This window comes from Salvelinus sp. IW2-2015, linkage group LG11 (assembly GCF_002910315.2).
Source record: "Salvelinus sp. IW2-2015 linkage group LG11, ASM291031v2, whole genome shotgun sequence".
NCBI lineage: Eukaryota > Metazoa > Chordata > Actinopteri > Salmoniformes > Salmonidae > Salvelinus > Salvelinus sp. IW2-2015.
Genome location: NC_036851.1, coordinates 1806386 through 1833379, shown reverse-complemented (window position 1 = coordinate 1833379; position 26994 = coordinate 1806386). Strand labels below are relative to the sequence as shown.

The 26994-nt window shown below is 41.5% G+C and overlaps 1 protein-coding gene across 2 annotated transcripts in view; it reads right to left on the bottom strand.

Moving 5' to 3' along the window:
* Positions 1 to 7131: 7131 nt before the first annotated feature.
* The window catches only part of LOC111969650 (matrilin-4), a 37317-nt gene continuing 17454 nt past the window's right edge, over positions 7132 to 26994 (bottom strand). For both annotated transcript variants that reach the window (XM_070445498.1, XM_070445499.1), the window contains exons 9-13: positions 13792 to 13914; positions 12272 to 12676; positions 11805 to 11957; positions 11326 to 11428; positions 7132 to 8285 (exon numbers count right to left, since the gene is read on the bottom strand). In XM_070445498.1, coding sequence (XP_070301599.1) covers positions 8225 to 8285; positions 11326 to 11428; positions 11805 to 11957; positions 12272 to 12676; positions 13792 to 13914 — 845 coding nt within the window. In that variant the 3' untranslated portion in view covers positions 7132 to 8224. The remainder of the gene's footprint in view (positions 8286 to 11325; positions 11429 to 11804; positions 11958 to 12271; positions 12677 to 13791; positions 13915 to 26994) is intronic.

The following is a 26994-nucleotide window of genomic DNA, read 5'->3' as shown; positions in this document are numbered from 1 at the left end:
ATGCAGTTGTGCTCGTTGTCCGTAGCTTATGTCTGCCCATACCATAACCCCACCGCCACCAGGGGGCATGTTGACATCAGAAAACCGTTCGCCTACACGACGCCATACATGCTGTGTGCCATCTGCCCAGTACAGTTGAAACCGGGATTCATCCATGAAGAGCACACTTCTCCAGCGTGCAAGTGGCCATCAAAGGTGAGCATTTTCCCACTGAAGACGGTTACGACACCGAACTGCAGTCAGGTCAAGACCCTGGTGAGGATGACGAGCATACAGATGAGCTTCCCTGAGATGGTTTCTGACAGTTTGTGCAGAAATTCTTCGGTTGTGCAAACCCACAGTTTCATCAGCTGTCCAGGTGACTGGTCTCAGACGATCCCGCATGTGAAGAAGCCAGATGTGGATGGTCTGGCGTGGTTAAACGTGGTCTGCGGTTGTGAGGGCGGTTGGACGTACTGCCAAATTCTCTAAAACGACATTGGAAGCTGCTTATAGTAGGAAGATAAACATTCAATTCTCTGGCAACAGCTTTGGTGGACATTCCTACAGTCAGCATGCCAATTGCATGCTCCGTCAAAACTTGAGACATCTGTGGCATTGTGGTCCCCAGCACAAGGTCCACCTGTGTAATGACCATGCTGTTTAATCAGCTTCTTGATAGGCCACATCTGTCAAGTGGATGGATTATCTTGGCAAAGGATAAATGCTCACTAAAAGGGATGTAAACAAATTTGTGAACAACATTTGAGAGAGGGATCTTTTATTTCAGCTGATGAAACATTGAACCAACATGCTGTATTTATAGTTTTGTTTAAGGAAACATATGGCATGGCATGCGCCAAGTTTATAAATCTCAATATTTTTGTGCTTGTGCAGTCTTTTCAGAAACAGCGCAGCAGATACTTAGTGTACAATGTATGCAACGGTTATAAATGAGGCCCTTGGGTGGTAGACTTGTTCTCGCTGAAGTGCAATACCCCTCATATATCAGTAGGAGTCAATGTTCAGGCAGGAATTGTTGGACTGTGGCTTCACATTTTCTTACAATATACATCTTTATTTAGGTTGATAGCATGACATTGAAACAATGAATTTGATTTAAACATACCATTTTACTGTCAACATTTAAACAAGGTGAAATAAAATGTGTCTACTCAAATACGAAATTCAACATCATTTCAACCACCAAATATATGCAGTTGGAGTCGGAAGTTTACATACACTTAGGTTGGAGTCATTAAAACTCGTTTTTCAACCACTCCACACATTTCTTGTTAAAACTTCTTATGGCTGGGGGCAGTATTGAGTAGCTTAGATGAATAGCATGCCCAGAGTAAACTGCCTGCTACTCAGTCCCAGAAGCTAAGATATGCATATTATTAGTATATTTGGATAGAAAACACTCTGAAGTTTCTAAAACTGTTTGAATGATGTCTGTGAGTATAACAGAACTCATATGGCAGGCAAAAACCTGAGAAAAAATCCAACCAGGAAGTGGGAAATCTGAGGTTTGTAGTTTTTCAACTCATCGCCTATCGAATATACAGTGGGATATTGGTCAAATTGCACTTCTTAAGGCTTCCACTAGATGTCAACAGTCTTTAGAACCTTGTTTGATGCTTCTACTGTGAAGGAGGGGGAAATGAGGGCTCTTTGAGTCATGGGTCTGGCAGAGTGCCATGAGCTGACCACGCGCGTTCATGTGAGAGTTAGCTTGCGTTCCATTGCATTTCTGAAGACAAAGGAATTCTCCGGTTGGAACATTATTGAAGATTTATGATAAAAACATCCTAAAGATTGATTCTATACATCGTTTGACATGTTTCTACGTACTGTAACTGAACTTTTTTACTTTTCGTCTGCTCGCATGTCATGATTTTGGATTACTGGGCTAAACGCTCAAACAAAAAGGAGGTATTTGGACATAAATGATGGACTTTATCGAACAAATCAAACATTTATTGTGAAACTGGGATTCCTGGGAGTGCATTCTGATGAAGATCATCAAGGTAAGTGAATATTTATAATACTATTTCTGACTTTGTTGACTCCACAACATGGCGGATATCTGTATGGCTTGATTTGTTGTCTGAGCGCTGTACTCAGATTATTGCATGGTGTGCTTTTTCAGTAAAGCTTTTTTGAAATCTGACACAGCGGTTGCATTAAGGAGAAGTGTATCTATAATTCTATATAATTCCGATAATAGTTGTATCTTTTATCAATGTTTATTATGAGTATTTCTGTAAATTGATGTGGCTCTCTGCAAAATCACCGGATGTTTTGGAACTACAAAACGTAACGCGTCAATGTAAACTCAGATTTTTGTATATAAATATGAACTTTATTGAACAAAACATACATGTATTGTGTAACATGAAGTCCTATGAGTGTCATCTGATGAAGATCATCAAAGGTTAGTGATTCATTTTATCTCTATTTCTGCTTTTTGTGAATCCTCTCTTTGGGTGGAGAAATGGCTGTGTTTTTCGGTGACTAGGTGCTGACCTAACATAATCGTTTGGTGTGCTTTCGTCGTAAAGCCTTTTTGAAATTGGACACTGTGGTGGGATTAACAACAAGTTTATCTTTAAAATGGTGTAAAATACTTCTATGTTTGAGGAATTTTAATTATGAGATTTCTGTTGTTTTGAATTTGGCGCCCTGCACTTTCACTGGCTGTTGTCATGTCGATCCCATTAACGGAATCCCAGCCATAAGAAGTTAACAAACTATAGTTTGTCTACATCTACATCTACAATAAATTTTTCCAACAATTGTTTACAGACAGATTATTTCACTTATAATTCACTGTATCACAATTCCCACCTGGTCAGAAGTTTACATACACTAAGTTGACTGTGCCTTTAAACAGCTTGGAAAATTCCAGAAAATGATGTCATGGCTTTAGAAGCTTCTGATAGGCTAATTGACATCTTTTGAGTCAATTGGAGGTGTAGCTGTGGATGTATTTCAAGGCCTACCTTCAAACTCAGTCTCTCTTTACTTGACATCATGGGTAAATCAAAAGAAATCAGCCAAGATCTCAGAAAACAATTGTAGACCTTCACAGGTCTGGTTCATCCTTGGGAGCAATTTTCAAACGCCTGAAGGTACCACGTTTATCTGTACAAACAATAGTACGCAAGTATAAACACCATGGGACCACGCAGCCATCGTACCGCTCAGGAAGGAGATGCGTTCTGTCTCCTAGAGATGAACGTCCTTTGGTGCGAAAAGTGCAAATCAATCCCAGAACAAAGGACCTTGTGAAGATACAAAAGTATCTATATCCACAGTAAAACGAGTCCTATATTGACATAACCTGAAAGGCGGTTCAGCAAGGAAGAAGCCACTGCTCCAAAACCATAAAAAAGCCAGACTACGGTTTGTAACTGCACATGGGGACAAAGATGGTACTTTTTGTCCTCTGGTCTGATGAAACAAAAATAGAACTGTTTGGCCATAATGACCATCGTTATGTTTGGAGGAGAAAGGGGGAGGCTTACAAGTCGAAGAACAACATCCCAACCGTGATGCACGGGGGTGGCAGCATCATGTTGTGAGGGTGCTTTGCTGCAGGAGGGACTGGTGCACTTCACAAAATAGATGGCATCATGAGGGAGGGAAATTATGTGGATGGAAAATTAAGTGGATATATTGAAGCAACATCTCAATACATCAGTCAGGAAGTTAAAGCTTGGATGCAAATGGGTCTTCCAAATGGACAATGACCCCAAGCATACTTCCAAAGTTGTGGCAAAWTGGCTTAAGGACAACAAAGTCAAGGTATTGGAGTGGCCATCACAAAGCCCTGACCTCAATCTTATAGAAAATTTGTGGGCAGAACTGAAAAAGCGTGTGCAAGCAGGGAGGCCTACACACCTGACTCAGCTACACCAGCTCCGTCAGGAGGAATGGGCCAAAATTCACCCAACTTATTGTGGGCAGCTTGTGGAAAGTTACCCAAAACATTTGACCCAAGTTAAACAATTTAAAGGCAATGCTATCAAATACTAATTGAGTGTAAGTGTAGTAGAGTTAAAATGGTTATTCCATCAAACTTCAAATTATTAGAATAGTACACAATGCAGAACAGAACAACCAGGTTGAGGGTCAGTGGCCAAAGCCCGCGAACAGGAATATTCCAAGTTCAGAGGGGGGGAGTCAGATCGCTATGATCGCCAGGAACTTTACTTTTGGTGTCTATTTTTAATTGTTGCGCTACTGGTGCTGCCTGTTGATGTTAGGTAGGCAGCTACAGTAGCTGAATGATGTTAACATCTTCGGGTTTTATTTCATTAAATGTATCTTATTTCATCCGGGTCACAGCACCAATGTTACAGTTTAACTTTATGTCCGTCCCCTCGCCCATACCCGGGCTCGAACCAGGGACCCTTTGCACACATCCACAGATGAGCCAGTCACACTTCCTATGCAATGTAGGCTATGGGATGGTAGCTAGTTATAGCACTAGCACGGTCCTGCTGGCAGAGAGAGAGAGGGACATGTCTAACGGCTTCAGGAACTGGGACTTCATGTCTGTTCACACCTGGGGAGAAGACCCCACTGGCACCTGGACCCTCAAGATAACTGACACATCCGGGCGGATGGAGAATGAAGGCCAGATCCTGACCTGGAAGTTGATTCTCCACGGCACGTCAGAGAAGCCCGAGCACATGAAGAAACCCAGAGTGTACGTCCCTTACAACGCTGTCCAGAATGACCGTAGAGGAGTAGAGCACATGGACGACATGATGGAGGAACTGTCCACCCAGGCTGAGGCCCACTCACCGCAGAAGACTCAAACTCCTCCTTCCGCCACCCCCAAGATGAAGCAGATGAGACCCTCCTCCCCACCCCTGTCCCCCTCCCTGGCCCTCCTGCGTCTCCTCCAGACGGCCTTCAACCGGCAGACCCCCACCGCCCTGCCTCAGTCCCCAGAAAAGGCCTCCTCTAGCAGGGGAGAGCAGCACCAGGGCAGGCCACACTCCATTCCAGGGGGAGCAGGCCCTCGCATCGCTCCCCAGAAGCTGTACCAGGCCCTGGACAGGATCAACCAGTACCAGCAGGCCGGGCAGGATGACAGCCTTTACAGCGACTACAGTGACGGCTTCTACAGCGCCAAGGACTACAAGCACAGAGATGACCGGCTGCTGCAGGCACTCTTCAACATGCTCTCTGACGACAAGCAGTGAGGGRGGGRGGGCATGGGGTGGAACTCAGTGTGTGCAGGCTTTTGTTCCAGACCCAACATATCCAGCCCTGTAGGATTCAGGGACGATTGAACTAATCATGGTCTACATTGAAGATTGTGCTTAGTTAACTATCGGTAGTTGAATCAGGTGTGTTAGTGCTGGGCTCAAGCCTACACAGCCCTGCGGTTCTCCTTGGTCAAGATTGGCCACCCYGGGGTATGGTGTGAGAGAGATAGGGTGAGGAGGCGGCGGCTGGGCATGGAAGGAGCATGCGAGAGAGGGGGAGAGTGAAAGCCAGAGAGAAACTCTTCCAGCCAAATGTGTTGTTGTTTTTCCAAAACTCTGCTTTTCTTACCTTGCAGCATTCCAGCCTGTCTATCTGTCTTTCATTCTGCACAGTTGTAGGTTGTTTGCATCTCAATTCCCGCAACTGGCTTCCCTTCCTCTTCCTCCTCCCCCTCCTCCTAATGTAGTGAAACCTAGCTAGCCCATAGACTTCCGCCACATTGATTCAGTCTTCTAAAATCAGTATGCATGAAAGAAAAGAGGCAAACTTAGATTCAACTAGGATTCCATTCCATCCACATCCTCCAGCCATTTATCCACCATCATTCCACCCCCTTCCTCCAGCCATCTATCCACCTTTTCCGCAGTAACCAGTGATCTGGGTCAACAGCATCAATGTAACAGTTTTACTTTACGTCCGTTCCCTCGCCCCGACCCAGGCGCGAACCATGGACCCTCTGCACACATCGACAACAGCCACCCACGAAGCATCGTTACCCATCGCTCCACAAAAGCCGCGGCTGTTAAACTGTTACATATGTAAACTTTTGACCCACTGGGAATGTGATGAAAGAAATAAAAGCTGAAATAAATAATTCTCGCTACCTTTATTCTGACATGTCTCATTCTTAAAATAAAGTGGTGATCCTAACTGACCTAAGACAGAGAATGTTTACTAGGATTAGATGTCAGGAATTGTGAAACTGAGTTTAAATGTATTTGGCTAAGGTGTATGTAAACTTCCGACTTCAACTGTATATTGAATGAAAAAGATTTTCTTTGTTTCTTTGTGGAATTTTCTACAGAATTTCAATGTATACTGTACATAGATCTGATGATTATATTGAAATTACATAGATGTAACAGTTAGGTTAAGTCAATGTATTTAAGTAGAAGTTTTACCCTCATTTTAATATTTACACTGCTGGTTGAAATGAGATGAAAACAGCACTGGTTGATGACTTTTTTCAAATCCAATGTATTTTCCACATTGATTCCATGACACAATACGTTGACAAATTACGCGGAAACAACGTTGATTCAACCAGCGTGTGCCCGGTAGGTTGCTACTATTCTGTGTGGCAAAACATCCTTGTCTGAGCTCCTGTTTCCTGCGCTCACTTGACAATGTTACATCAGTCTGAAAACTTTAGAGGCAGTTTGTTGTTGAAAAGCATTTGCTTATGTTCTTCCACAGCTCCTTGTGAGAATCTAAGGCCAGGCTACCTTTTGGGACAATTAACATGTCTTCACCAAGGCTTGGGGGACCATCTGGCATTTCACATTCTCCAGAGTCTTGGCTGGAAGTCAGCAAACACGGCAATGGAAAGAGGAGCTCCCCCCCATTAGCCTTAATTAGAAGGTACTTACAAAGGTCATCCATTGTGGGACACTTGTTGTGAAAAGAACACAAGGTATCCCAGGGACTTATTAGACTCTCTATGGAGATAGGAACTGAAGTTCATCATCATAAAGTATGTCTCTGTTTGAAAACAATAATGAAGCAAAATCCCATTACACATCACTTGTAAATTTAGTCCCTTGAGGGTACACACCATAACACATCTGTGACCAATTACAGGGTGACTGCTCTCAGGTTGCAATGATCCTACTATTCTGTTCAGAGTTGTGAAGAAACAACACAGCGAACAATTTAGTCTTTATTGCCATCTGTGCCAGAATACAGAGAGACTTTGAACATTACAAAAAAAGGTTATTAGAAAATATACAAAAAGTACAGGTAACCAAATATAGGGGTATAAATCTTTCCATCACGTGGTCGTTTAATACAAGACTAAACAAAGAGTAACAAGAAACTAAAAAGGCCCTCTTGTTCAGTTACATATCTCAGTGACATTCTCTCTGTCCCTCAAAAATGCAGTAAAATGCATAACAGAGAGGGCAAATTAATTAAACTGTAAAAAGCTCACTTCATTTAAAATTAAACCATAGCAAAAGGTGGGGCATAAACTTTGCTTTGTTTCTGGTGGTATTTTGATTTCACATAATATACCAGTAAAGTCATAACCTAATTATATTTCATACATAGTTCCCAGTAAGACAATTAATGTGATCAAGTTAATACAGTACCTGATCTCATCCTCTTGACAGTATTGTTTTGGTTTAATCTGTGTAATTGTGTGATGCTTGGTTTCACTTTTGTAAATCCAGGAACCATTCTTTGTACTCTTTTTGACTCTGCTATCATTCATTCCTCTACAAATATTGCATTATATTACTTTCTACGAATCACTGATTGGTGCATTGAATTGACCTTGGCTAGATCATAAGGACTGGTAATAATAACACTTAATTTCTGTTTTCTCAGATATCTACTGCCGGTATAAAAAATGGCTATAAATACATCACATTTAACAAACCATATAAAACAGATCAAGTATAAATAGGGCACAAAGAAACTGGTATCTGGTGTGTGAATGGAAAAATACTGTGTTTAAGTTATAAACAATGGCTGTACTTTCTAGTCGCCTGTGCTTACGGCTACAGTAAGTCGTGTGCCAACTGTTCCTATTGATGTGTTTGACATGACTCAAGTCCAGTGCATGTGCACATTCATGCTCTGATACGAGATACTCTACATGAAATATTGTTTTGGGTAATTTACATCATGGAAATTAGACATTGACAGGACTTGTTTTTCCCGTTACATTCTTGACAGGAAGAGTCCTCTATACTCAATGCATCTCCACATCCTTGTTGGGTTACATGGTTGACACCCCTCATTTCCGTGACAGCAGCTGGTTCTCCAAGTCCTCCAATCGAGTAGTCATCCCCGCCAGTAGAAAAGGGTTAAGAAAATAAACACATCATTCCATTTTATGGTCAAATGGGCTGTACGAATGAAGCTGAGCTGAGTTGTATGTTGAATTGAATGATATTGTAGTAGAAGAATCATATGGCTTTTTTCATGGGATAAATTTTGGTCCGAATCCTAACTTGAAATGTGTGCACTAAACTTGGACTTTGGCATAAATCATGCATTGATGTTGATGGAAAGGTCTGTGCAAAAACTTGAGTTACAGACACTGACGTATTTGGGCCAACAGTATATCACTTAAATGCATATATATTAAGTACCTAAGGTACAGTGCCTTTGGAAAGTATTCAGACCACTTGACTTTTTCCACATTTTGTTAGGTTACAACCTTATTCTAAAATGGATTCAATTGTTGATTTTTCGACTCAATCTACACACAATACCCTGTAATGACAAAGCAAAAACAGTTTATACATTTTTGCTAATTTAAAAAAATCTGAAATATCACATATACATAAGTATTCAGACCCTTTACTCAGTACTTTGTTGAAGCGCCTTTGGCAGTGATTACAGCCTTGAGTTTTCTTGGGTATGACGCTACAAGCTTGAAACACCTGTATTTGAGTTTCTCCCATTCTTCTCTGCAGATCCTCTCAGCTCTGTCAGGTTGGATGGGGAGCGTTGCTGCACAGCTATTTTCAGGTCTCTCCAGAGATGTTAGATCGGGTCTGGCTGGGCCACTCAAGGACATTCAGAGACTTGCCCCGAAGCCACTCCTGCCTTGTCTTGGCTGTGTACTTAGGGTAGTTGTCCTGTTGGAACGGGAACCTTCGCCCACTTGTTTGAGATCCTGAGTGCTCTGGAGCAGGTTTTCATCAAGGATCTCTCTGTACTTTGCTCCGTTCATCTTTGCCTCGATCCTGACTAGTCTCCCAGTCCCTGCCACTGAAAAACATCCCCACAACATCATGCTGACACCACCATGCTTCGCCATAGTTTCCTCCAGACGTGACGCGTGGCATTCAGGCCAAAGAGTTCAATCTTGGTTACATCAGACAAGAGAATCTTATTTATCATGGTCTGAGAGTGTTTAGGTGCCTTTTGGAAAACTCCAAGTGGGCTGTCATGTACCTTTTACTGAGGTGTGGCTTTCGCCTGGTCGCTCTACCATAAAGGCCTGATTGGTGGAGTGCTGCAGAGATGGTTGTCCTTCTGGAAGGTTCTTCCATCTCCACAGAGGAACTCTAGAGCTCTGTCAGAGTGACCATCGGGTTCTTGGTCACCTCCCTGATCAAGACCCTTCTCTCCCGATTGCTCAGTTTGGCCATGCGGCCAACTCTAGGAAGAGTCTTGTGGTGGGGGATCCAAACTTTTTCCATTTAAGAATGATGGAGGCTACAGTGTTCTTGGGGGCATTCAAAGCAGCAGAAATGTTTTGGTACCCTTCCCCAGATCTGTGCCAGGACACAATACTGACTCAAAGCTCTATGTACAATTCCTTCAACCTCATGGCTTGATCTTTGCTCTGACATACAATGTCAACTGTGGGACCTTATATAGACCGGTGTGTGGCTTTCCAAATCATGTTCAATCAATCAAATTTACCACAAGTGGACTCCAATCAAGTTGTAGAAACATCTCAAGGATGATCAGTGGAACAGGATGCACTTGAGCTCAATTTTGAGTCTCATAGCAAAGGGTCTGAATACTTATGTAAATAAGATGCAACATTTTCTAAAAACCTGTTTTTGCTTTGTCATCTACACACATTATTGTGTGTAGATGATCTAAATGTATTTAATCTATTTTAGAATAAAGCTGTAATGTAACAAAAGTTGGAAAAATTCAAGGGGTCTTAATTCTTTCCGAATGCACTGTAACAACTATGGTTTAAAAACACATTTATATAAACTACATAAAGTATTTTGTTATAGTAATTGTTATCACAAAACAGTAAAATGTTAGGACAAAATAACAAGGTGGTATCTGAAATATCTGGATCAATGGTCATCAGTAAATCTAATCTACTCGCACAAATGTCATAATGGGCGCTGCACAAAAAAGATGTCTTCCCAATGAAAAGTAGCCATGTGCACAGTCAATCAAAAGATCCTTATGTGCTACCCAGTGCAATAGCATGATGGAGACTGACGTGGAATTCCACTGCAACAGAAGTGCCATTGTAACTCCTCATCACCTCTAATCCCTAAGCATTTACAAGAAAAATAAACAATTGGTCTTTGAAACGTTGTCCGTTCAGATAGTGTTCCCTCTTTGGACGAATCTGTTTCTAAGAGCCTTTGAGTAGACAATGATCCACTTTACACAGTGATGAATTGGAGGCCAATGAAATATTAGGTATGTTACGCTTAAGTTAAAAGTGATAGTTTACCATGTAGACCAGAACAGACATGGTCATGCTTTACTGACTCAGAAAGGATACATGTTTTTTCATGAATGTTACCTTTTACCGTTTATGAAAGTGATCAGAATCCAACACAAATATATACAGATGAGTTTAACCAAATGTTTCTTTTCATTTTGAGCCGGGTTCCCGGACACAGTTTAAGCCTAGTCCTGGAATAAAAAGCATGTTTAATGAAGAATCTCCATTGAAATAACATTTAAGTCCAGTACTAAGCCTAACCTGTGTCCAAGAAACTGGACATTAATGTAAATATTGATGACTCTTTTGAGTATTCATTATGCCCTTTGATGTCCAATCATGTTTAATATTGTCCAGAGAGCTAAATAATCATTTAACCAGAGACAGCAAACACTGGTTGATTTTATGTTCAGGCCAATTTCCTGGCTTTGTGGAGACAAAAACAAACGTGTGTGGACCACACCACACATGGTGGGGGGAAGATTGTGGCAAGTGCAAAATAAAATAAATAGACCAGAGGAACAGGCACCCTGACTAGTATAAATGAACAGTATTTGGGTGTGTGTTAGTTTTGTCTCAGCGGCGAGTGTGTATTTAAATCATCATGCTACAACAGGTAAAAGACAAGCTGCAAAGTTCACCTTAAATGAACAGAAACGGTATATAAAAGGATATGTTTTGTTGTCAGCTGCTCCAGAGTGGTCATTGTGGCTTGCTGGAAATCAACCAGACTCTCACAGGCGCATGGGTTTTTTACCTCAATCTCTCCCTGGCTCTCCTCTGAAAACACACATTTACATCATTTAGCAGACACTCTTATCCAGAGCGACTTACAATGAATTCATTCATTTTCATACTTTTCCCCCCCTTCCTGGTACCCAATGGGAATCGAACCCACAAACCTGGCTTTGCAAGCGCCATGCTCTACCAACTGAGCCACAGGGTACCACATACACACAAACTGTGAAAAAAACACACTTATATTTCATTCTATCACTTTCATCAGCGCTCCAAATTAAGAAATGTAAGGAGGTGTCTATTATGTAAAAAGTATTTAACCTCATCCTCTCTATTATCTTTGCCTGACTCTAGATGGTGCTCTAAAATAACGAGTTCTGATTATGTTGTGATTTGATTTGATCATAGAATAGAATACCTGCACAGATGTTGAGCTTGAGGTTCTCTGCTATCTGATTGATGAAAGTGAAGTCAGTGGTATAGAAGAAGTGCTTGTCGTGTGGCTCCGAGGCGATCTCGCGCAGCTCATCCTCCACGGCCTTGCCAACGCCAACAGCATACATAGTGATACCTGGCACACAGGACAATGCAGTATCTCACTGAAGTGGTGGATGAAGTCCTGAATTGTATTTGATTGCAAGCACTGTTTTGTTGAAACATCTAGCCACACACCAAAGTAGTGAATGGCAGTCGATTTGGACATGATTTGTTGTCTTTAAGTAGTAAGTAGCAGGCTTACATATTCATATTCATATTTCATAATCATGTTATAAGAGCTCTCATTATAGAAAGATAATCAAATCTTAATGTAAATGGAAACATTACTGCAGAAGCTTTATAATACAGTAGGCAAATAAATTACAGCCCGTGTGTCACCTACAGTACCTGCTTCTTTGGCTTTCTTGGCCCACTCGGTGATGTCGTCTTGAGAGCGGCCGTCAGTGAAGACCAGGCCCACACGAGGGACATTCTTGCGGGCACCCTCTGCCTCTGAGAAGCTGTTCTCTACCATATGCTTGAGAGCCAGGCCCGTCATGGTGCCCTTCTCCATGTACTCCACATTCATCACCGCCTTCTTGATGTCAACCGCCGTCTGGTACATGTTGAGGGAGAACTCGGTTCGCACGCGACTGGAGTACTGCACTAGGCCCACTCGTGTCCCGTGCGCCGACACGTCCAGGGAGTCCACCACCTGGTTGACAAACTGCTTGACCAGCTCAAAGTTCTGGGGACGCACACTCTTGGAGCCGTCGATGAGGAGGACCAGGTCAATGTTGGCTGATCTGCAGGCTGGGTGGGACACGGGGCGAATCAGGGCACTTTTCATACAGTAACATGCCCTTGTTGCATTTACCACGCATGGATTGTTGGTCTTTCATAAAACACTGTGGGATTCATCAGAAACAACAGCTCCTTTGGTAGTGTTACCTCTTGATGAAGAAAAGGCTTTTTTATATTTTTCCCTGTAAAAATTAACAAACTTACAAAGATGGAAAGACGTAGGAGGACTATTCGTACCAAACTTTAAATTGTATTTCCAGGCAGCATTTCGCCCAATCCTAATTTGGTTTAGAGATGATTCTTCTGCCCCCTAGCTGAGTATAGAGAGACATGGAAGAGGTGGTCATCACTGATATATCCCTTTAACAATGTAAACTACGCTTTGGTCCTATTAGTGCTAACACAATTTCTATTGGTGCAAAATGGAATGCTATGCTCCACTATTTGACAATAATGCCTTGTGATCTGGAGAGCAGTATTTTGCATCTTCCCAATAGTCCAAATGTGGAATCCGTACCCTTGCTGATATCATGGACAGCAATGGTTTGAGAACATTCCATACACATTACGAATCAAATCATTTTTTATGTATTTACAATTTAGGTCAGCTATGCTGGACTGTGGAGTCCCTTGGGAAACCCAACTACCGACCACCCAATGATGAGATTTTTACATTATCTGCGATGGTGACATGTTGGTTGGGCGGGGTTGGGAGAACGAGATGAAAGGTTGGGGCCAACTTCTTTTTTATTTCATTTTCCTGTTTATACTGAATTTATTATTACTTAAACTTGAGTGGGAGCCTATGGGTAATGGACAATGTACCTGTAACCTACCGAACAAAAATAATACACTGTAGAATGTGCAGTTATTAAGCATTTTAACAGGTCCTTATTGTAAAACGTTCTCCATTGCTTACATGGCTAAATATTTTATTTCGGAAGAGGTTTTATTTTGTAGGTTATGTAATTCCAGTTCTAGAGCACATTAGATATGATATTCTAGATACTACAGAGGGACAACTGAATAGTAGTAGTTGTATAAAGCCATTGCATCCTGGTGAACCACAGGAGTTGTAGAGGGTATTCATTATTGTATTTACTGGGTGTATGAAGTATACTTACTTCCGCAGCCTTTGCCATCCTCCTCCAGTAGCTGTGCCTCAGGGCAGATGCAGTAGTAGGATCCTGGTGTGCTGACACACTGGTGCTCACAGCCATGCACCACTGTGTTACACAGGTCAAGATCTGTGGAGGACAAACACACATGGAGAGACTGACAAACTGAGGGGCAGTGGATGAGAAGTGTGTAGTGTCATAGGTTATGTCCGGGATCAATGGAACACGATGGGGGATAGCACAATGACACTGTTGTTGGCAACCATTCAAAAAAGCTGATACTAACAAAGTGCACATTTATCACATTTCTAAGAGGCTTACATTGTGGTCACTAAAATCTGATTGAAAAATAATATTTGGCTGTTTCTGCTACATAACATTTAGAAGTTGTACTTTTCTGGTGTAGAAAAATATTTGCTAAATGCTAACTACTGTTCGGATAAGCTGGTAGCAAAACTAGCCAGTAATTGCATCTGGTTACCAATGTAGTTAAAGATTAACTACATGTCTTAAAGGCAACTCAATGTTATTTGATTGTGACCAACAGCACAGACCTGGGTTCAAATAGAATTTGTGTTGTTAGGAATACTTTAGTTGCTTTTGATTGAGCACGCTTGGAGCACTTCAACCAATGACATAGTCCCAAATGTGCAAACTGGCACTCCTGGCAGGCTCAATCAAACACTAAAACTATTACAAAGAAAACACATATTATTTGAACCCAGTTCTGATAAAAAATATAAACAAAATCCTGTTGTGTGCAAGCAATAAGGACAGAACATATCCTTATGCTTGATAAATACAGGATAGTATGTAGATTTGTTGAGTACGCAATGTTCACCACAAATCTCACGCAGCAGCCGCCTCAAATACGCTGTTGTATACATCTGTCCCTATGCATTCTACTGTTTGGCCTGATGATGGCCTCACTAACTTGAGTTTGAAGTGTTGCATTCACAGGTGAAGGTGCCTGAGGAGGGGATACAGATCTGCTTACAGTCATGCTTCCCCTCAGCACACAGGTATATCATTGTATCATAAAAACAGATACACTGATTACAGCTTGAAGGGAAGGTTGTGGTTCCATGCCCAGGATTCTTCTATTGTTTGAGACCTTCTATACCAACTTGGACTCTCAAGTATTCCTAAGGAAGATCATTCTTCTTGGGGATTGTATTGCCAGGGTCGGCCAGGACCACAACATTTGAAGAGGCATGATTAGAAAGGTGTCAGCAATACCAGCTCAAATGGAGCTATTCTCCTAACCAAATTTGTAGAACCTGTTCTTGTCATCTTCAATCAGAAAAACAAATTCAAAACGTTCTGGATGCATCCACACAATGGCATATCATTGGCTATGTCATTGTCTGAGGTAAGGATTGTTGTGTCGTGAACATCCCAAGAGCGATGACGAGTCCTGACAACTTTTGGAAAGGACAGATCATCCCTTGATCCACTCCATTATGTCCATTAGATTAATGAATATGCCACTTCTTCCATGCCACCAAGGCATTATACAAACCCAGTTACTGTAGCCCAAACCCATTCCGCTCCAAAGATGGACAAAAGCTGCTGAAGGATGATGAATCAATGAAATCCTGGTGGAGAGAACACCAAGAAGCACCGTTCAACTCATGAAGGTACACATGGGTGAATCACCTAGCAAGCAGGACGTACAAGATGCCACCCAGAAGGTAAGAAATGACAAGGCCACATACATGATCCTGAGAGCTCTTACACCACATACTGTACATGCCTTGCTCTTGTACGAGAATACAATTCCCACACAAATCAAGGACGCCCTGATTGTTACCATCTTTTAAAAAGGAGGTTAAAAAAGTATGTTCTTTCTCCTTTCCACCACTAGGAAAATAAAGACTCCTACTCCTCCCAGAATCACATTGCGGCTTTCGTACAACCAGAGGCACAACAGACATGCAAGGAGCAAAAGCAAACAATTTACATGGCCTTTATGACCTTACAAAAATATTTGAATCTATGAACTATGATACCCTTTGGCTGACAAACTCACCAGGGTACTGTAATCAGTAACAGTGGTGCTAAAAAGTAACCCTTTAAGATGAAACCTGGGGTGAAACTGGATCGTTGCCCCCACCCATTCTTCATTGCTGCCATCTTTCACCTTAAAGCTCAAATCTCTTTCAGGGAGTCCAAACCTAAATAAATTCAAGACAAACAGCAAATAGGTTTTCATCATGGAGCTCCGGTATACACATGACAATGCCATCACTACCCACTTGGAAGAACACATACTTGGCATCCTGGATGCCTTTGCAAAGGCGTACACAGTCCTAGGTCTGGCACTAAACATAAAAAAGACACCAAGCCCGACTTGACAAGGCAACACCGCCCAAAACAATACGTGTTGGCAATACCAGACAACACAGGCCACAACGATATATATTGACAATATCACCCCCGTAAATGTGGATCACTTTCAATACCTTGGCAGCTTTCTCTCCTCTAAAGCTAAAATAGAAGTGGAAATACACCACTGCCTAAGATGTGTCAGTGGAGCATTTGCCAGACTGGGGAAATTAGTGTTTGATTATGGTGCTATTCAGGTCACAACTTAAGTCCTCATCTACAAAGCTGTAGTTCTTCCAACCCTACTGTATGGGGAAACCAAGACCACGTACAGTAAGCACCACCAAAGATTCCTCTGCAAAATCATGAGGATCAGCTGGGAAGACAGGCACACCAACACCTGTGTCCTGAAGGAGGCAAACATTAAACCATTGTAAGTCTAAGCCCTTGGTTCGTAATATCTACTAAGCTAACATATGGAATTGTTTTAAGATGGACATAGGATGGATCGTTTAGCTATTTGATTTGGAATTTTTTGTAGGTATACAAAAAAAAGATTTAAAAAAAAGATTTGATAAAATATTGAATTTGGCCTTTACTGTTATGTGAATAACACATTTATAAAACAGACAGTAAAAAATAAATAATGAGGAATAAGGTTTTGAAGTGTCTGTCTTATATCTAGGAGATATATATACTGTATAAGCAACTCAGGATGTTTTATATATATATTTTTTTTTTTTTGACCCAAATTTACCCACTTTGGTTATGGAACTTCTTACACCTACAGTGATTGTCTATAATGGTAACTTGAGTTGTTTTTGATTGAGCTTGGCCGGCGCAATGGAAGCAATGATATAGTCCAAAAAGTACAATCCATCAATCCTACATTCCAGGTAGGCTGAATCAGACAATCAAAAGTATTTGAAAGAAATCTTACTATTTGAACCCAGTTCTGCTGAGAGATTTGAACAAAATCCTGTTGTGTAGAAGTAATAAGGATGGGGGAAAAAATATATTTATCTTCCTTTAAAGCTGCAATATATAACTTTTTGGGGCAAATGTGAGTTATAGCTCTGTCATTCTCATTGAAAGCAAGTCTAAGAACCGGTAAATGTTCTGTGTGCTATTTCTATGCTTCCCCTTCTTAGGTTGAGTTTTTTACGTCTTTTACATTCGGTTTTGTACACCAGTCTCAAACAGCTGAAAATACAATATTTTGGGTTATATTAAAATATAGTTCACAGTGGTTTAGATGGTACAATGATTCTCTACATACATTGCTTGTTTTGTCACAAACTGAAATTAGGCAAAATATTCAAATTTTAGCAACCAGAAAATGGCAGAGAAATTTCTACATATTCCACATTTAATTTGTAAAAACGTTGTTGCTGTTGTTGTTTTGAAGCATGGATTTCCAGTATTCCAATTTTAAAGATTGAGCTCAAAATTGATTAACACAGAGGAAAGTTAAGATTTGTTCCACTTGTAATGATCACAACAAAACTCTCACCCAGCAGCTGGCTCAAATACGATGTTGGGGAAATCTGCCACTAGCTAAATGCATTATATTGTTTAGCCTGATGATGGCCTCACTAACTTGTGCAGGTCTTCTTGTCAGCGAGTTCCTGAGTTCCTGAGATGCCGTCTGGAGCTTACGCTCCTGGTAGGGTCACCCGTGGCGGTAAGGTCGGAAGTTACAGACAAAGTGTGATCCAACAAAAACCTTAACTGCAGAGCAGGCAGAATATAAAGGTCACAATGGTTGTAAAGGTGGAGGAAGACTGCAGTAGCGAGAGGTCACCAGTCGTCATGGGCTCCATGCCAAGGTCAGAAAGCAAACGTTTTAGTTTTGGAGCCTGGAACGTGCAAACTCTGATGAACAATGCAACCAGGGATCAACCTGAGAGATGAACTGCGATCATTCCAAGAGAACTGAATTGATATTGGATTCACAGTGCTGCCCTCGCCGAAACCCAACTGGCAGATGAAGGGCATCTGAAGGAAGACAAAGGCAGCTACACCTTCTTCTGAAACGGTAAACCAGCTGATTATGGGGTTCATGGGGTTTGGCTGGGACCACAACAGTTGAAGAGGCACAATTGAAAAGTAAGGTACCGGCAATACCAACTAAATTTTGTTATTCTCCTAACCAAATGCAATACACTCCTCTGTCAGATGAATCAATCTAATCCCGGTGTAGAGAACTAATAACATTTTGTTTACCTCCATTTGCTTCTTCTGTAAACGCTCTCATGGCCATGTGGTTAATGCTAAGGATTTTTAATTTTAATTTAATTTAATTATTATTTATTATTTCATTTTATTTAACAAGGTAGGCCAGTTGAGAACAAGTTCTCATTTACAACTGCGACCTGGCCAAGATAAAGCAAAGCAGTTTGACAAAAACAACAACACAGAGTTACACATCGGATAAACAAACGTACAGTCAATAACACAATAGAAAAAGCTATATACAGTGTGTGCAAATGCAGTAAGATTCGGAAGGTAAGGCAATAAACAGGCCATAGTGGCGAAATAAATAATTACAATGTATGTGTGCAAGTAGGGATACTGGGGTGCAAAAGAGCAAAAATAAATAACAATATGGGGATGAGGTAGTTGGGTGGGCTATTTACAGATGGGCTGTGTACAGGTGCAGTAATCGGTAAGTTGCTCTGACAGCTGATGCTTAAAGTTAGTGAGGGAGATATAAGTCTCCAGCTTCAGTGATTTTTGCAATTCGTTCCGGTCATTAGCAGCAGAGAACTGGAAAGAAAGGCGACCAAAGGGGGTGTTGGCTTTGGGGATGACCAGTGAAATATACCTGCTGGAGTGCGTTCTACGGGTGGGTGTTGCTATGGTGACCAGTGAGCTGAGATAAGGTGGGGCTTTACCTAGCAAAGACTTATAGATGACCTGGAGCCAGTGGGTTTGGCAACGAATATGAAACGAGGGCATACAGGTCGCAGTGGTGGGTAGTATATGGGGCTTTGGTGACAAAACGGATGGCACTGTGATAGATTACATCCAATTTGCTGAGTAGAGTGTTGGAGGCTATTTTGTAAATGACATTGCCGAAGTCAAGGACCGTTAGGATAGTCAGTTTTATGAGGGTATGTTTAGCAGCATGAGTGAAGGAGGCTTTGTTGCAAAATAGGAAACCGATTTTAGATTAATTTTGGATTAGAGATGCTTAATGTGAGTCTGGAAGGAGAGTTTACTGTCTAGCCAGACACCTAGGTATTTGTAGTTGTCCACATATTCTAAGTCAGAACCATCCAGAGTAGTGATGCTAGTCGGGCGGGCGGGTGCGGGCAGCGATCGGTTGAAGAGCATGCATTTGGTTTTACTAGCATTTAAGAGCAGTTGGAGGCCACGGAAGGAGTGTTGAATGGCATTGAAGCTTGTTTGGAGGTTTGTTAACACAGTGTCTAAAAAAGGGCCAGAAGTATCATTGATATATACTGAGAAAAGAGTCACCCCGAGAATCGAACCCTGTGGCACCCCCATAGAGACTGCCAGAGGTCTGGACAACAGGCCCTCTGATTTGACATACTGAACTCTATCTGAGAAGTAGTTGGTGAACCAGGCGAGGCAATCATTTGAGAAACCAAGGCTATTGAGTCTGCCGATAAGAATGCGGTGATTGACAGAGTTGAAAGCCTTGGCCAGGTTGATGAAGACGGCTGCACAGTACAGTCTTTTATCGATGGCGGTTATGATATCGTTTAGGACCATTATCGGCGTGGCTGATGTGCACCCATGACCAGCTCGGAAACCAGACTGCATAGCGGAGAAGGTACGGTGGGATTCGAAATGGTCGGTGATCTGTTTGTTAACTTGGCTTTCAAAGACTTTAGAAAGGCAGGGCAGGATAGATATGGGTCTGTAACAGTTTGAGTCTAGAGTGTCTCCCCCTTTGAAGAGGGTGGCTGACCACGGCAGCTTTCCAATCTTTAGGGATCTCAGACGATACGAAAGAGAGGTTCAACAGGCCAGTAATAGGGCTTGCAACAATTGCGGCGGAACATTTTAGAAAGAGAGGGTCCAGATTGTCTAGCCCAGCTGATTTGTAGGGGTCCAGATTTTGCAGCTCTTTCAGAACCTCAGCTATCTGGATTTGGGTGAAGGAGAAGCGGGGGGGGCTTGGGCAAGTTGCTGCGGGGTGTGCAGAGCTGTTGGCCGGGGTAGGGGTAGCCAGGTGGAAAGCATGGCCAGCCGTAGAAAAATGCTTCTTGAAATACTTATCGGTGGTGACAGTGTTTCCTAGCCTCAGTGCAGTGGGCAGCTGGGAGGAGGTGGTCTTATTCTCCATGGACTTTACAGTGTTTGTTATACAGGATGCAAATTTGTGCTACAGGATGCAAATTTCTGTTTGAAAAAGCTAGCCTTTGCTTTTCTAACCGACTGTGTATAATGGTTCCTAACTTCCCTGAAAAGTTGCATATTGCGGGGGCTTTTCGATGCTCATGCAGTACACCACAGGATGTGTTTGTGCTGGTCAAGGGCTATGTCTGTTCTTAGTTCTACATTTTTTGAAAGGGGCATGCTTATTTAAGAATGTTTAATATTACGATTATTTATTTGAAATGCGCGCCCTCCAATTTCACTGGATGTTAATGACAGGTGTCCCGCTAGGGGGACGCCTAGCCTTACTAGCACACAGCTCAGACACCCATGCATACCCCACAAGACATGCCAACAGAAGACTCTTCACAATCCCCAAGTCCAGAACAGACTATGGGAGGCACACAGTACTGCATAGAGCCATGACTACATGGAACTCTTTTGCACATCAGGTAAATTATGCAAGCAGTAGAGTCAGATACAAAAAACAGATATAAATACACCTTATGGAACAACGGGGACTGTGAAGAGACACACCCAGGCACAGACACACGCATACACATACTAACACATTTACTCTACACACACGTACACATGGATTTTGTATTGTAGATATGTGGTAAAGGCCTGAGGGCACACACTTAATGTGTTGTGAAATGTAATGTCATGTAATATTTTTTATTGATTATAACTTCCTTAATGTTGTTGGACCCCAGGACGAGTGCTAAATGGGGATCCTTAATACTGTAGCGACCCGCATAGACAGCTGTGTGTTATGTGTTAGACTATTAGTTGGTTGTGTGGTACTTACCAGTACCCTGTGTTCGCGGGGTCTGACATGCCAATCAACCTGCTATCTGCCAATCACGGGAATGCCTGGAATGTTCTGATGCCGGGCTTCCTGGTGGTTGGCGGAGTGGCGTGAAGGGGGGTTGGGCAGGGGATGGAGCATTGGAAGTTACGACCAGGTTTAGCCATTGTTCTCTCTCTTATGTCTGGTCTTCACAAAAGAAGGTCACGGTTGTTCTATAGGGTATCCTTCATTTATTTGGGGTGGGCTACGGCCAACAGTAGCCTGTGTGAATTTGGGTTAATAAACCGTAAATTCATAAACTCAATGCTCTGTCTGGACAATTGTTCCTTTATGATCTAGTCAGGTCATTACAATAAATACAGTTGTGTCAAGTTGTCTGGATGTCCTTTGTTTGGTGGACCATTCTTGAAACACAGACACATTTTTAATGTGTCTCTTCCCCTTCATCTACACTGATTAAAGTGGATTTAACAAGTGACATCAATAAGGGATCATAGCATTCACCTGGTCAGTCTGTCATGGAAAAAGCAGGTGTTCTTAATATTTTGTGCACTCATTAGAATATTGGCCTACTGCAGCATAGTAGGCCTATAATATGCTACACCAAAAACACCTCCTCAGTCATTTGATTGAAAAAAAAACAGGCCTACAAGAAACTCTAATAATTTGTTAACATCATCTGCTTTAATTATTTCGCAAAACAGTTATTCAAGGAGATCTAAATGCATATTCAAATGAAACTGACATTAAAAATGGCCTACTTTGAAATTAGGTATGCTTAGCTAGTTTTTTGAGTTATTAAAAATAGAAAATGTTCTTGAGACAAGATGTGTGGGCATATAGGCAGATGTTGCAATAGGAGGTTGAATTCTATAATGATATTCAATCTGTGGGTACAAACTTTGATTGAGAAATGATTGTCATTTAATTATATTTTTTTGCGCTCCCTCACCTAAAAAAATAGCACTACACCACTGCTCCTTGGCTATAGAAGATTGTAGCGCAGCCAAATATATCCCACATGCATCACAGTCATGTCTTTCCCCAGAATTTTAAAGCATTGCAGACTAAAGCGTTATAAATTGTTTTATATAAATCAGGTCCATTTAATTTTTATTAAAATCAATTATATCAGTTGCTAGCTTTGGATCCCAGGAAGAGTGCAGCAGGTAATGGGGAAGTAGGGGTGCTGAGGGTGCTGCAGCACCCCCTGAAAATCAGAATACATTTTTCAATTAAATTCAATTAATTTTTTTCTCACAAAAGTAGTGCACTAGCCGTTTACTTTATTAGCCGTCTGTAGTGCAGGGGGAAAGTTTTTTTTACAGCGCTGCAATATATCTCAGTTTATTGCATAAATCGTACATACATTGGATTGCAATGCTGGTGCGATAAAATAATCCAGTCCAGTGTAATTACAGTGTAGGCTAATCCAAGAGTTGCAACCAGCAGGGAGCTACAAAGGAAGGAGCAAGACCTTGGTCAGCTCCAGAGGGCTAGAGAGGCCAAGGTGAGTCAGCACCATGGACAGCTCTACAGGCACCAACTAGGGCTGATGATTCAATACCAATACTACTCAGTCCAGGTGCTTCAACCAATTGGCACCTGGAATTGGTCCACCTGTCGTTCGCTACCTCAAATTAGTATAAGTAGAGGTGCAGTCACTTGGGCGGTCCGAGGAGCGACCCAAGCATGACCTAAGAGGCCTTTCAGTTGTATTTCTCCCCTCCCTGTTCCTCCAACCTTAATTAAAGAACAACTTTTGTTTGAGCACCGCAAAACGATCTCCCGCTGTCTTATTTTATTGTGAGTTTCACCTCTGACTCCCCTGGGCTGCCACATATGACACAATGTAAATGGAGAAGAAGGCTAAAACATGATCAGCACAGATTGGCAGATCAAAATAGCGTCACGAAGGTTTCGGGGGAAAAGAGTGGTGCTGTCATTCAGGGTATTTTATTGTGTTCGTAATGAGCACGGGATGGTTGCATTTTGGCTTCTGTTCAGATGGATGAAGCCAGCGGGGAACACATGCAGCATACAGACACCGCTGCTACAGACATACCACAGATCTTACTTGCAGTGGTGTGCTATATTTTTAGGCAAGGGAGTGCAAAAAAATAAGTAAATGAAGTCATAATTTCCTCAAATATTTGTATCGACAGATGTAGCCTATTGAATAGCCTATCATTACAGGGCTCCCCAACCCTGTTCAGGGAGTGCTACCATACTGTAAAGTTTAATTCCAACCCCAGTTGTAACTAACCCGATCCATCTTAGAAAATAGCTAATTATTAGAATCAGGTGTGTTAGATTAGGGTTGGAATGAAAACCTACAGGTAGGGCGGCCAACTCTAGGAAGAGTCTTGGTGGTTCCAAACTTCTTCCATTTAAGAATGATGGAGGCCACTGGGTTCTTGGGGAACTTCAATGCTGCAGAATATTTTTGGTACCCTTCCCCAGATCTGTGCCTCGACACAATCCTGTCTCTGAGCTCTACAGACAATTCCTTCGACCTCAAGGCTTGGTTTTTGCTCTAACATGCACTATCAACTGTGGGACCTTTATATAGACAGGTGTGTGCCTTTCCAAATCATGTCCAATCAATTGAATTTACCAAGGAAGATCAATGTAAACATGTTACATCTGAGCTCAATTTAGAGTCTCATAGCAAAGGGTCTGAATACTTATGTTAATAAGTTATTTTTGTTTTTTAAATTCAATAACTTTGCAAAAATGTCAAAAAACTGTTTTTGCTTTGTTATTATGGGGTATTGTGTGTAGATCAATTTTAGAATAAGGCTGTACAGTAACAAAATGTGGAAAAAGGTCTGAATACTTTCCGAATGCACTGTACACAAGTGGGGGCTCCTCAGAGGAGGAAGGGGAGGACCATCCTGAATTTCAGAAGAAATACATTTGTGAAACATTATCCTTTTTAGATAAAACTATACTAAATATACTCACATCACCAAATAATTTATTAAAACACTGTTTTTCAATGGTCTACAGTAGCCTCAACAGCACTCTGTAGGGTAGCACCATAGCGTAGCCGGAGAACAACTAGTTTCCATTCTCCTCTGGGTACATTGACTTCAATACAAAACCTAGGAGGCTCATGATTCTCAAACCCTTCCATAGACTTGCACAGTAATTATGACAACTTCTGGAGGACATCCTCCAACCTATCAGAGCTTCTGCAGCATGAACTGACATGAACTAATGAATCTAGTTCTGAAAGCATAAGCTACAGCTAGCTAGCACTGCAGTGCATAAAATGTGGTGAGTAGTTGACTTAAAGAGAGAGAAAGACAATAGTTTAACAGTTTTGAACAAAAAAATGAAGGAAAAGCAAGAGAGAGACCTAGCTATATTTCTATTTTGTTTCACGTTCACTTACTTAGTAAGCGAATGCAGCTAGCTAGCTTAGCCTACTCAAACACCCGGCTCAAACAGAGAGGTACGCTATGTTACCTAGCTGGTTATGGCTATCCAACACTGGAACACTTCCAAGTCAAGGTAAGCTTTTAGTTTTAATAATTTATTGCTACTGGGACCCACAAGTGTAACTGCTAAACTTCTGGTTAACTGTATGATTTACTGCATGATTGTAGCGGGTTTACTAACGCTTTAGTTCTAATAGCTATGTTGACTTGGTGTTAGCTAATATAGTGATGATGTAGGCTGTGTGTAGCAGTTTAGCGGTTATGATATGAAGGTTTGTTGGAAAGGTTTTTTCGCCTGGTCACAGACAGCTGATGTGTTGTGCACTGAAGTCCACAAGCGAAGGGAAAAGGTGAAAAGAGAAGAACTCCTAGATGCGAGAAGGAAGTATCCAATGATCAAAGGGATCATGCAGTTTGTATGTGGCTGCTATGACAGTGAACTGTGTTTGTGTTTGATCAAGGGTGTATTCATTCTGCCAATTTGGTTGAAAATAATGTATTAAACAGAAGCAAACTGAACGAAACAGGGATAAACAATAGAAACTCTTGTTTGCAAGTGTTAGACTTATGATTACACCCTAGATCAGCTAGCTGCAGACAAGATTGTGCAAGGCAGTATTGAATGTGTCAATGTCTGTCACCTTGATTACTCAAATTTCGCTGGACCTGTGCACCTATGTTGTAAACTTTCATTCATAGGCTAGGTTGTAGTAACCTCATGCTGGTTATAAGGAACATTTTAGTATCATGTAGTAAACCTATCGATGTTAAAATGAGCTGGGTGAATGGAATATGAATGACAGTCATCCAATATGCTGTAATAGAAATAAGGCCATGCTCATAAAAAATAAATAATTGTCCTCCCTCATTTTAAACGGCACCGACCGCCACCCATATACACCATCCCAGCAGCGCAAAAGCTCGGGGCTGAAGTACATTTTCTTAAAAATATAACTTTGCCCTGTGCTTCTATGAGCATGCTCTTCATATAGCCTAGGCCTATAGCCTATAGTATAAGTTATGGATCATTTTATTGAGACCACACTAGGCAAACTTGATATTGCACAACCAGCAGAAAATCAGGGATGAGGGTCATCATCGGACACACATGAGATACTATGATAAGCAACTAATTCTCAAACCCTGAGCAATATAACATTTAAATCGATTACAAATTACATAACCCTACCCTGGACTAAATTTAAAAAAATACAAAAACTTCCCCTTGACTGAAATTGAAAAAGCATGACCCTCCCACATTTTCCTCCGGGTAACTATTGTGTACATTTTGATCTCTCGCTAGCGATTTACTTTGACTATATATCCATAACACATTCATTACACATCCGTAAGCATTTCATGTACGTGTTACAACAGATCCCAACCACATTATTAAAAGGTTAATGAAATATATTAATAGAACCTTTTCCAGTACACGACACACTGACTTCACACACAGATGCGCGCGACTTTTGGCTGCAGTAAGAAAACCATCGCCAACTGCGCCCATTCAACATAGTCTCGATTTACATTTTTATTACTTCTAAAATGCTTGAACAGTCTCTAAGATTATATTTGGTTGTGCTCTTTACAAAATAACTATCTGGGATGCAGCAGTTGTTAGTTGGAATGCTAACCCTCATTGACATTGACTAGCTTTTTTGATACAGCCTAAGAGCCATTTTACTGGTTGAAGTTTAATATTAAGCAGGACAATCATACGAGCCTTAAAGTCCAATTATAATCCAAAAGTAGTGTTCAATGCACTCATAAGCAACATGTAAATAGAGGCTTTTTTTGCTGGCGTTCTGTAAGAACTCCCGTGTTCTTCCACCAACTTGCACGAATTGCCCTCATTTGGCAAAAACTAATGTCGACATTTAATAAATGCATTTCTAAAGCTTCCCCCAAAAAATGAAAATGGTAAGGGGATGCCAAGATGGAGACACTGTGGCTTCAACACAGCGCCTCCTATCAGTCATCTAGTGTATATAGTTTAGAAATCATTGGTCTCGTTCCGACTCCTTACTATGGGACACAGTGCCCCCTATCAGTCATCTAGTATATATAGTTTAGAAATCATTGGTCTCGTTCCGTTCATTACTATGGGACACAGTTATATCGATTTTCAAAATTGATGTTGCAAATTATAATGTCTAGATGCTTTTTACAGTGGTGATTAAGTTTATAAATTGCATGGCTGGGCAGGGGGTCTGTAAAAGTAGTAGTAGGAGTAGTGCTTGCTTGGTAACAACATAAATGGTGGCACTT